Here is a 10,918-nt window from a genome sequence, read left to right as displayed (position 1 = left end):
CGGACCTGGGGGGCGGTGGCGGTCAATGCCGGGTCAAGGTCCGCGGACCTCGCGGATCGTAGCCCGGGCGCACGCGATCAGATGATCCTGGTGTGGACGGCCAAGTTGTAGGCGGGATGGCTGAGCAAGCGGCGCTAGGACCCCCGGGCAGAGGCTCGGGGAAGGGAGTCGGGGGGAAATGCCTTACAAGGTCCCCTTGCGGTCACCATCTGAGCCCGCCGCCCAAAATAGCCCCCGGCGCCCGCTGGCCTGCCTTATGGCCGAGAGATGGCTGCTGCCTCCGAGCCCGTGGATTCGGGTGCACTCTGGGGACTCGCGCGCCCGGAGCCCCCTCCCACCCGCTTCCATCGGGTGCACGGTGCCAACATCCGCGTGGACCCCTCTGGGACGCGGGCCACACGCGTGGAGAGCTTCGCCCACGGCGTGTGCTTCAGCCGCGAGCCGCTGGCCCCGGGCCAGGTCTTCCTGGTCGAGATCGAGGAGAAAGAGCTGGGCTGGTGCGGACATCTGCGTCTCGGTCTGACGGCGCTGGACCCCGCCAGTCTGGCCCCCGTTCCCGAGTTTTCTCTGCCCGACCTGGTCAACCTGGGCCACACCTGGGTCTTCGCCATCACGCGCCACCACAACCGCGTGCCCCGGGAGGGCCGCCCGGAGGCGGAGGCAGAGGCCCCCAGCCGACCTCCAACCCTCCTGGTGGAACCATATCTGCGCATTGAGCAGTTTCGCATTCCCCGGGACCGCCTGGTGGGCCGCAGCCGGCCAGGGCTCTACAGCCATCTCTTGGACCAGCTCTATGAGCTGAACGTGCTGCCTCCGACCGCGCGCCGTAGCCGCCTGGGCGTCCTCTTTTGCCCGCGCCCCGATGGCATGGCCGACATGCACATCATCATCAACGGCGAGGACATGGGTCCGAGCGCCCGGGGACTGCCAGCTGCGCAGCCCCTTTATGCGGTGGTGGACCTGTTTGCTTCCACCAAGAGCGTGCGCCTTGTCCAGCTCGAGTATGGCTGTAGGTATCCCTGGGCAGCGACCCCTCCTGGTTCAGTGTAGGTACAGGAATCTAGTAGGGCTCCGTTGCCCATGTGCTAGGCCTTGGTCTGTCCGGCACTAGTTTAAGAGCGGGAGAATCTAGCTTCAAATTGCACCTCTGCTTGTGATCTTGCACAAGCCTCTACCTGGTTTTGGGCCTTGGTACCCATCTTGGCTGATTGATTAAGATGCCCTACAAGTTCCCTTTTAGTTTTGATAGTGTTTCCTGTATTCACCTAGGGCAGGGATTCTAAACCAATTTTAGATATTAGGGGCCTCTTTGAGAATTGTTTGCCCTTTTCTTAGAAATATGCTTGGCCGGGCACGGTGGCTCACACCTGTAATCCCAGCACTTTGGGAGGGGGAGGCAGACAGATCACTTGAGGCCAGGAATTCGAGACCAGCCTGGTCAACATGGTGAAAGCCTGTCTCTACTAAAAATACAAAAATTAGCTGGGTGTGGTGGCATGTGCCTATAATCCCAGCTATTCAGAAGGCTGAGGCAGGAGAGTCACTTGAACCCGAGAGGTGGAGGTTGCAATGAGCTGAGATCTCACCAGTGCACTCCAGCCTAGGCAACAGAGCGAGACTCTGAAAAAAAAACAGAAAGAAAGAGAGAGAGAGAGGAAGAGAGAGACAGAAAGGAAGCAAGCAAGCAAGCAAGCTAGCTCAAACCTGGGCAACAAAGTGAGACCCCATCTGTACAAAAAATTAAATAATTATCTGGGCATGGTGGTGCATGCCTGTAGTCCCAGCTATTTGGGAGGCTAAGGCAGGGAGGATCGCCTGAGCCCAAGAATTGAAGGCTGCAGTTCACTGACCACTGCACTTCAGCCTGGGTGACAGAGCAAGACCCTCTCTCTTTAAATAAAAAAAAAAGAAAGAAAGAAAGAAAGAAACATGCTCATAGACTTGGGCATATTGGCTTCGAGGCATAACAAACCCCAGACTGAGAGCTTCTTACTGCTGAGTATGATTCATTATAGCTCTGGTAAGCATTGTAGTTATACCTCTCATCACATTTCATGAATTCAATGCACCAGAACCCTCTTTGTGCCAGGCCTGTGCTGGAGGCTTCAGTTGCACAGGCAAATCAGACACTACCCCTGCCCCCAGAAGCTGCTAAGTGAACGAGGAAGGGATTGTGCTAAGTGTTATGATATAAACAGGGTTGCAGCTTTGTGATAGCTCTCAGGAAGAGGTGCTTCTCTCAGCCCCATGAAGAGCCCCATGAAGCAGGCTGGGCCCAGAGAGCAGTAAGGACTTGCCCACATTTAATGGCAAAGTGGGGACCATGACCTAGATCTTCTGGGTCTTGGCCTCAGACCCACCCTCCAGTTCAGTTTGCCTTTCACAGTCTTCTTCCCACAGTGCCATCCCTGCAGACTCTGTGCCGCCTAGTGATACAGAGGAGCATGGTGCACCGGCTGGCCATTGATGGGCTCCACCTGCCCAAAGAACTTAAGGACTTCTGCAAGTATGAGTGAAGACCCGCAGCACACCAGAGCAGAGCTGCATCCTGGGGCCCCAGACCTGTGGCTGGCTGGTCCGAAGTTGGCCACATTGCTGCCAGCCAGGACAAGAAATAAACAGCCAATGCTGACATCTTGATCGCTGGAAGGTCTCCTTGCCCCTACAGCCTATGAGAGGCACTTCATTTAGAATCACTGCAGGTCAGCAGGTCGGAGCAAGAGAGCAGGGGTCCCTAGGATGGCTGCTTGTTAGAGTCATCTTAGGATATGTAAAGAGTGCTGGTGTCCCACATCCCATCCCTAGGGATTTGTATTTGATTTGTTGGGAAATTAGGCCTAGATATTGTTTTTTGTAAAAGCTTCTCAAGAGATTCTCATGTACAGCCAGGGTTGAGAAGTATATCCCTAGAATAGAGGTTCCAACTTTGTCATATATTATAATCACTTGAGGAATTTTGAAAAATACCAATACCTGGCCTGTAATCCCAGCACTTTGGGAGGCCGAGGTGGGCAGATCATTTGAGGTCAGGAGTTTGAGACCAGCCTGGCCAACATGGTGAAACCCTGTCTCTACTAAAAATACAAAAGTTAGCCAGGTGTGGTGACAGGTGCCTGTAGTCCCAGCTACTCGGGAGGCTGAGGCAGGAGAATCGCATGAACCCAGGAGGCAGAGGTTGCAGTGAGCTGAGGTCTTGCCCCTGCACTCCAGCCTTCTAGTCATGGTGACAAAGTGAGACTCCATCTCAAAAAAAGAAAAAGAAAAATAGCAATACTGGGTCTGACCCCAAGTCTTACTCGGCAAGGCATGAAGCACTTGGCTCCACAGATAAGGATATCAAGGAACAAAACTATCTGGATGACTCGTTCAAGGTTAGGGCAAGAACCTAGAACACCCAGCTCCTGGTCTGGTGCTCTTTTAACCTCATCCTATTGTCATGTCCAGGTTCTAGAATGAATAGGTCAATGCTGTAAAGTGGATTCCAAGTGTAAAGGGGAGGGTCTATGAGGTGACATTCTAGAAGGGTGAAGAAGGGAGGACAGGAGGCAGATCACTATTCCCTCACAAACCGGGGCTTTGGGGAAGCCATGTCCTACTTCAGGACTCCACAAACTCATCCAGGTCCTCTGCCTTCTGGCCAAGGTGAGCGGGGGCACCTGCAATTGGAGGGAGCACGGCAGCTTCTCCTGAGAAGTTGCTTTCTGGCTCTGGGGAGGTGGTGGTTCTGCTGGGCATTTGGGGGCTGGCCCTAGAATCAATTCTTTTAGAAGAAAAGCCATTCCAAACATCCTTGCCAATCAATAACTACCTGCTTGCTCACTATTCATTAATTCAACAAACACTTCTCCATCACCTACTCCGTGTCGGGGACTGGGAGTGTGGATATGAGTAACACCTAGTTCCCAACCTCTAGACAGTCTGCTGGGGCTGGTCTTAGTTACTTCCCCAAGCTCTGCTCCCATGCCCTGCCCCTCAGGGCCCCCTCCTCAAAGAACCGAGAATAACATTCCATTTCATTCCTGTCTCTGCAGGTGGGGCTGCTTCTCCAGGCTTGTCCCTTGGCCTCTGTAGTCCTGTAGAACCAGTGGTGGTGGCCTCTGGTGGAACAGGCCCACTGAGTCAGAAAGCTGAGCAGGTGGCACCTGCTGCCCAGGCCTGGGGCCCAGCCCTGGCAATGCCACAAGCCAGAGGCTGCCCTGGGGGGACTAGCTGGGAGACACTACGGAAGGAATACAGCCGAAACTGCCACAAATTCCCGCATGTGAGGCAGCTGGAGAGCTTGGGCTGGGACAATGGCTACTCCAGAAGCAGAGCCCCTGACCTGGGTGGCCCCAGCAGGCCTAGGCCCCTGATGCTGTGTGGGCTGTCACCACGGGTTCTACCGGTACCCTCTGAGGCAGTGGGGAAGGAGGCCAGCTCCCAGCCTGACATCTGCATCCTCACCCTCGCTATGATGATCGCTGGCATCCCCACCGTGCCCGTCCCAGGCGTTCGGGAAGAGGACCTGATCTGGGCCGCTCAAGCTTTCATGACGGCCCATCCGGAGCCAGAGAGTGCTGTGGAGGGGGCGCAGTGGGAGCAGGCGCATGCCCACACAGCCTCTGGGAAGATCCCCCTAGTGAGATCTAACAGGGGCCAGCCTCCTGGCTCCTGCTTGTAGATGGATGAAATAGCACCAGATATGTAGGGTGGCTTCTCTGTATAGTTCTTGGGCAGACAGGGTTGGGAGGAGGGCCTATGGCAGGGATGGGGATAGAGCTGGTGGTTGAGCCATTCTGACAAATTCCAGTCCTTCATCAGGGACTTCCAGACCCTAAAGTTTCTCCAGATACCACTAAGACAGGAGATAGGTTTTGTCAGGTAGATACAATGGAAATTATCTGAGGTAGGGGCCCCTGCTTGGAGAGTGGAGGCTGCTTTTATGTTGTTTTGAAGACTTGATCAGAATTTTTTTTTTTTTGAGATAGGGTCTCACTCTGTCACCGATGCTGGAGTGCAGTGGCACGATCACAGCTCACTGCAGCCTCGACCTCCAGGGCTCAAGTGATCTTCTTACCTCAGCCTTCCTGAGTAGCTGGGACTACAGGCATGTGCTCCATCCAGCTAATTTTTGTATTTTTTTAAAGAAGGGGTTTTGCCATGTTGTCCAGGCTGCTCCAATCTGCCTGTTTTGGCCTCCCAAGGTGTTGGGATTACAGGGGTGAGCCGCCATACCTGGCCTACACAGAATTTCTTTTTTTTTTTTATTTTTATTTTTTAGACAAGAGTTTTGCTCTGTCACCCAGGCTGGAGTGCAATGGCATGATCTCGGCTCACTGCAACCTCCACCTCCCAGGTTCAAGCGATTCTCCTGCCTCAGCTTCCCAAGTAGCTGGGATTACAGGTGCCTGCCACTACGCCCGGCTAATTTTTGTATTTTTAGTAGAGACAGGGTTTCACCATGTTGGTCAGGCTGGTCTCAAACTCCCGACCTCAGGTGATCTGCCTGCCTTGGCCTCCCAAAGTGCTGGGATTACAGGTGTGAGCCACCACGCCTGGCCAGAATTTGTTATATTAAGTCCTAGGCATTTGAATTCTCCTCTTGCCTTAAATTTCCCAGCATGTTGAAGGCAGGTAATAGGACCATAGGCAAGGAAGGAAAATTAATACTTAATTGAGCACCCACTAGGTATGCCTGCTCTGTAAACATACCCTGTGGAGATCCCCATTTTTACAGATAATCAGGCTGAGGTTTAGAGGGGAAACTTATCCTAGTAAGTCTCATAGCTAGTAAAAGGCAGAACCAGGTACAAAAATCAAGCAGGGAAGGAACCAACCAGGATTCACATGTTGTATTAACACTCTAAAGTCTATTCTCTCCATGATATACCCTAAACTGCCTTCTATGGAACAAAAAAAACCCTAGACAAGTGGTAGAATATGCAACATTCAGTTTTATTGACCCCAGGATGGGACAAGGAAAAAGGTTCAGGGAGCCTGGCTGAGTCAGCTCCCCAGAGGGGCCTCTTCCCCTGTAGGAAGCCTCCCAGCCCAGCTCACTTAAAGGAGACGGGTTAAGTGAGTCATCTCATGACTGGGGCAACTGCTACCAAGCCCCAAACCTCACCCTCACCACCTGATGTTTTATCTCTTATCTTAGACCAGGGGTTGCCATTTATTTTATATTTTTTTAGATGGAGTCTCGCCCTCCCAGGCTGGAGTGCAGTGGCAGCAAGATCTTGGCCTACTGCAACCTCTGCCTCCCAGGTTCAAGCGATTCTCCTGCCTCAGCCTCCCGAGTAGCTGGGATTACAGGGTGCCCGCCACCACGCCTCGCTAATTTGTGTATTTTTAGTAGAGACGGGGTTTCACTATGTTGGCCAGGCTGGTCTTGAACTCCTGACCTCAAGTGATCTGTCCACCTCAGCCTCCCAAAATGCTGGGATTACAGGCGTGAGCCACCATGCCCAGCTGGATTGCCTGTTTTTGTAAGACCTTTGAGCTAAGAATGGTTTTTACCTTATGAAAATGTTAAAACAGGCCGGGTGCGGTGGCTCACGCCTGTAATCCCAGCACTTTGGGAGGCCGAGAGGTGGGTAGATCACGAGGTCAGGAGATCGAGACCATCCTGGCTAACACGGTGAAACCCCGTCTCTACTAAAAATACAAAAAATTAGCTGGGCGTTGTGGCGGGTGCCTGTAGCCCCAGCTACTCGGGAGGCTGAGGCAAGAGAATGGTGTGAACCCAGGAGGCGGAGCTTGCAGTGAGCAGAGATCGCACCACTGCACTCCAGCCTGGGCGACAGAGACAGACTCCTTCTCAAAAAAAAAAAAAAAAGAAAATATTAAAACCAAGAATATACAACAGAGACTGTATGTGGCCACTTGAGTAAACTAAACAGATTAAGATTTGCTGACTCCTGTCTCATTGAGCTAGACACATGCTAGGTAGCAGGCCATGGTAGATGAGAAGACCCTTGAACCTTGTCCTTGTTCTGGAAGGAGGGCCCACGGAAGTACAACAGTGTAAGGGTGTGTGTGTGTGTGTGTACGGGTGGATGTGAGTGTGCACAGGTGCATGAGCATCTCTGGGCATCGAGAATAATCAGAGTTGGACCTGCTCATAAGGCCCAATCCAGCTGTCGGCCAGTTCCCGCAGGGTGCTATACCTCCGTTCAAACTCCTCCTTGGTGCACTGCTGCAACAGCTGACCCACCTCCTCAGTGAGGTGAGTCACTGCCAGGTGCTTATCCAGGGTCTCACTCCACTTGCTGCCCAGGATGCTGTCTAGACTGGTAGCACAGCCTGCCGTCCACTGAGCTGGCAGCATGTCAGGCTGGAGCACCTGGCGGCGGGCACTGAGCATGGCTAGGATGTGGCGGCAGGGCAGGTGGAAGGCCTGGTTAAAGTAGCAGCTGCAGCTGGCAGGGGGCTGGGGCTGCACCTTATGGGTATCTTCCAGGATCTGTATGTTCATCTTTTCTGAGCCAGAGCCAATGAGGTGTGTGGATTTCTGGACCACAGCAAGCTCGCCCAGGCAGAGTTGGGCTGCTGGCCCTGTGCAGATGGCATTGAGGGAGTGCTGGATGTGGGATTCTACCAGCTGCTCCACTTTGGGGCTTTCGGGGATGGTGTCTGAGGGAGCATGATTGTTCTGGGCACACAGGCCCTGGTTGAAGTTTGCCTTGTCTGCAGAGTTCTGCTGCATGTAACGGAACAGAGAAGCCATACCTTGTTTCTCAGATGGGGTGGTACCAAAGAACTGGCTGAGGATGCGGGTGGTGACCTCGAGGCTCTGGAAGTAGCGGCTACTCTCAGCTCGGCTTCTCCAGCGGTGAGCCAGCCAGATGCGGTCATTGAGCAGCCAGTGTGAGTGAAGCTCGGGCAGCTTGGCTGGAGGGATGCAGTTGCTCAGGAGTGTATACAACTTTCTCAGGTTGCCTGCTGTGGCTGAGCACATTGTGCTCTGCAGGGAGGTCAGGAGCAGCCTTTCCACAGGCCGTTCAAGGGACAGCTGATAGAACTTGGCCTGGAGGAACTTACAAATGTGGAAGGCTGAGAGAAGGACCTCAGCTGTGGGGAACTCCATGGCTAGGGTAGGCAGTGGAAGGAAATGAGGATCCACCAGGATGGTACAGACTCTCTCCCATGCTGGGTTAAACTTCTTGAATACCTGGAACATCTGGGCCAGGCCTTCAGTGTCCTCCTTGGCAGGGATGGCAAAGTAGACTGCTCGGGCAAGATGACCCTCCAGCTGCACCCGAGGTCCATCCACCAGGAAGGTATATAAGACCTTACCCCTTGGGTTATAGGTCCGGTGGATAAATAAGATCTCAGGGAAATGGTCAAAGACACTCTGCATAAAGCAGCTCTGGTAGTTGAAGGTATCTAACTGGGCAGTCTTGTTAACCTGGTGCAGCAGCATAGGTGGGCTTGAGTCCTTAATCAGGAGCCCGTTCAGCATTGTCAGGGCCATGGGAGAGACGGGAGCTGTCCAAATGCCAAGGTCAAAATACTTTCTTTGCAGGGCAGCTGACCACGAGGCTTTGAGTCTCTCAAGCATCAAGTAAGTTGAGGCTGGAGGCTAGACAATCATTCCCAGATCTTTTTCCAAAGATGGGCCTATGGAGAGGAACAGAGGTTTAAGGAGACAGCAGGGACCTGGCTCTTCAATTATTCATCCACACAATATTTGTCAAACACTTACTATATGTCAGCACTGTTCTAGGGGAAGATACACAATAAACATGTAAACAAATAAGCAAAGATATATCCAATAATGAAGCTTACAAAGACCATAAACCTGAGTAACATGTCAGAGAGTAAGCTGGGGAAGGGAGGGATACTTTAGTTAAAGTGGTAATGGAAGGCCTCTCAGGGGAGAAGGATGACATTGGAGCTGAAATCTAAATGATAAGAAATTAGCTATGGAAAGATATGGTTCCAGGGGATTTAAATAGGTACAGCCAGAGCTGCATATGGCCTTTTAAAAAAAATAGCATTCTAGCCAGGTGCAGTGGCTCACACCTGTAATCCCAGCACTTTGGGAGGCCGAGGTGGGCAGATAACTTGAGGTCAGGAGTTCGAGACCAGCCTGGCCAACATGGTGAAACCCCGTCTCTACTAAAAATACAAAAAGAATTAGCTGGGCGTGGTGGCCCGTGCCTGTAGTCTCAGCTACTCGGGAGGCTGAGGCAGGAGACTTGCTTGAACCCAGGAGGCCAAGGTTGCAGTGAGCCGAGATTGCGCCACTGCACTCCAGCTCTGGGTGACAGAGTGAAACTCCGTCTCAAAAAATAAAATAAAAATATGATTTTATATTTATAAATGACTGATTGGCATCCATTCTTTCCTTTGGTCCTGGTATGTATAAGAGAACTGCAATTGCTCCAAACTTGCTGTGTTATCTTGGGCAAGTCAATGACCCTCTCTGAGCCTCAATCCCTTCCACCATAAAATATGGCTAACAAATGTGCATAGCTTCTCCCGCCTCTACTATATCCCTCTTTTAGCAGCAATACTCTATTCCATTGTTTCCTCTATTTGGCCCCAGACCGAGTTACTGTCCTCATTTTACAGATGATAAACTAAGGCTCAAAGAAGCTAAGTGACTTGCCCACCATTACTCTGTAAGTAGCTGAAAGTTTAGTCTTTGGTTCGGGATCCTGACCGCTGTCCACAGTACCTGGGGTCCAAAAACCAACAGAGAGGGAATACGGCCTTTGACCTCTCACCTCTAACCTGGGTGGGAGATGTGGATGTCTGACGTTCCCAGAGTCCAGCTGGAGCCGGATGAGAAGAAAACCTCCCTCCCATCCCTTTGGGAGCTGTGTGACAGCTGACTGCGGTGATCCGCTGTCTCACACTTCCACCCCTTCAGGAAGCACTCACCCACAGCCAGGCTCCGTCGCCATTTCTCCCTATTTGACCCTGCCTCCGACTCTGACTGACATCCAAACTTACCAACCACAGCGTCAGCATCACAGTGACTCGGACCAATGTCTGAGGAATTCGCTTTCAGGCTTTAGCGCCACGGACCAATCGTAGCGTGACGATTCGCGGGCGGGCCGTGTTGCCAGGGTTACAAGGAGCTGGCTGGAGGTAAAGATACTTGCATCTGCGAGAGCTGAGCCTTGAAGCTGGAGCTCTGGGGCCTCCCTTCAGGCTAGGCGACTGGAAGGACACGTTACTATGGAAACTCCCTCAAAGGCAGAAAATGAAAAGGAAAATAAATAGCACATATATATATATTTATTTATTTATTTATTATTATTATTTTTTTTTGAGATGGAGTCTCGTACTGTCGCCTGGGATGGAGTGCAGTGGCAAGATCTCGACTCACAGCAACCTCCGCCTCCCGGGTTCAAGCGATGATTCTCCTGCCTCAGCCTCCTGAGTAGCTGGGATTACAGGCACCCGCCACCACGCCCAGTTAATTTTTTGTATTTTTAGTAGAGACGGGGTTTCACCCTGTTGGCCAGGCTGGTCTCGAACTCCTGGCCTCGTGATTGGCCCACCTTAGGCTCCCGAAGTGCTGGGATTACAGGCGTGAGCCACCGCGGGTTTTGTTTTGTTGTGTGTGTGTGTGTGTGTGTGTCAAACTCTAAAGCCCCCGGAGTTTAGGAAACAGTGCATATATAGTCGTAACGCATATTCTACCTTGTGGGGAAACTGAGTTCCAGGTCTCAAATTCTACTCCTCCTTCGGGGATCAGGAGCCCAACTTTTAGATCTGAGGAAATCCAGATCCCCTTAAACAAGCCAAAACTTGACATTCTCTAGCCCGACCCCCTCCAGTATTCTACAGAATGGTGCCATGACTCATTTAGGGTCCTACTACAGTAGGGCAAGGGCCTACTGACTGGTCTCTTGTCCTCAGTTCTCTTGAAGATGGCAGACTTAGAAAGCTGGGTGTTTACCAGGCCTTGGAGGATTAAGAT

The 10,918-nt window shown here is 52.2% G+C and overlaps 3 protein-coding genes across 6 annotated transcripts; 2 read left to right on the top strand and 1 right to left on the bottom strand.

Moving 5' to 3' along the window:
- Positions 1-242: 242 nt before the first annotated feature.
- On the top strand, positions 243-2,629 carry NEURL2 (neuralized E3 ubiquitin protein ligase 2). 2 transcript variants are annotated; one of them, XM_002830368.6, is made up of 2 exons: positions 243-1,009; positions 2,401-2,629. In XM_002830368.6, the coding sequence occupies exons 1-2, from the start codon at positions 268-270 to the stop codon at positions 2,514-2,516; spliced, it is 858 nt and encodes a 285-aa protein (XP_002830414.3). In that variant the 5' UTR covers positions 243-267; the 3' UTR covers positions 2,517-2,629. The 2 variants fall into 2 exon arrangements, with proteins under 2 accessions (XP_002830414.3, XP_009231949.3); XM_009233674.4 differs by having other exon boundaries at positions 268-1,009; positions 2,387-2,629.
- Positions 2,630-3,524: 895 nt separating this feature from the next.
- SPATA25 (spermatogenesis associated 25) lies at positions 3,525-4,692 on the top strand. The gene is made up of 2 exons (XM_002830372.5): positions 3,525-3,642; positions 4,032-4,692. The coding sequence occupies exons 1-2, from the start codon at positions 3,588-3,590 to the stop codon at positions 4,658-4,660; spliced, it is 684 nt and encodes a 227-aa protein (XP_002830418.1). The 5' UTR covers positions 3,525-3,587; the 3' UTR covers positions 4,661-4,692.
- Positions 4,693-5,913: 1,221 nt separating this feature from the next.
- On the bottom strand, positions 5,914-9,942 carry ZSWIM1 (zinc finger SWIM-type containing 1). Of its 3 annotated transcripts, none has more exons than XM_002830369.6 (2): positions 9,871-9,942; positions 5,914-8,601 (listed from the first exon to the last, which is right to left on the bottom strand). In XM_002830369.6, the coding sequence occupies exon 2, from the start codon at positions 8,540-8,542 to the stop codon at positions 7,085-7,087; it is 1,458 nt and encodes a 485-aa protein (XP_002830415.1). In that variant the 5' UTR covers positions 8,543-8,601; positions 9,871-9,942; the 3' UTR covers positions 5,914-7,084. The 3 variants fall into 3 exon arrangements, with proteins under 3 accessions (XP_002830415.1, XP_009231947.1, XP_009231948.1); XM_009233672.4 differs by lacking the exon at positions 9,871-9,942 and adding an exon at positions 9,714-9,864; XM_009233673.4 differs by lacking the exon at positions 9,871-9,942 and adding an exon at positions 9,721-9,864.
- Positions 9,943-10,918: the final 976 nt, after the last annotated feature.

Source organism: Pongo abelii, chromosome 21, assembly GCF_028885655.2.
Source record: "Pongo abelii isolate AG06213 chromosome 21, NHGRI_mPonAbe1-v2.0_pri, whole genome shotgun sequence".
Lineage (NCBI taxonomy): Eukaryota > Metazoa > Chordata > Mammalia > Primates > Hominidae > Pongo > Pongo abelii.
This window is presented reverse-complemented; position numbering and strand designations above follow the sequence as displayed.

Bases quoted from the DNA above. Each gene is read 5' to 3' on its own strand.
- NEURL2 (XM_002830368.6), top strand. From the start codon at position 268: ATGGCTGCTGCCTCCGAGCCCGTGGATTCGGGTGCACTCTGGGGACTC. The intron at 1,010-2,400 runs GTAGGTATCCCT...TTCTTCCCACAG, and splicing joins TGTCCAGCTCGAGTATGGCT to TGCCATCCCTGCAGACTCTG.
- SPATA25 (XM_002830372.5), top strand. From the start codon at position 3,588: ATGTCCTACTTCAGGACTCCACAAACTCATCCAGGTCCTCTGCCTTCT. The intron at 3,643-4,031 runs GTGAGCGGGGGC...CTGTCTCTGCAG, and splicing joins TCCTCTGCCTTCTGGCCAAG to GTGGGGCTGCTTCTCCAGGC.
- ZSWIM1 (XM_002830369.6), bottom strand. From the start codon at position 8,542: ATGCTTGAGAGACTCAAAGCCTCGTGGTCAGCTGCCCTGCAAAGAAAG.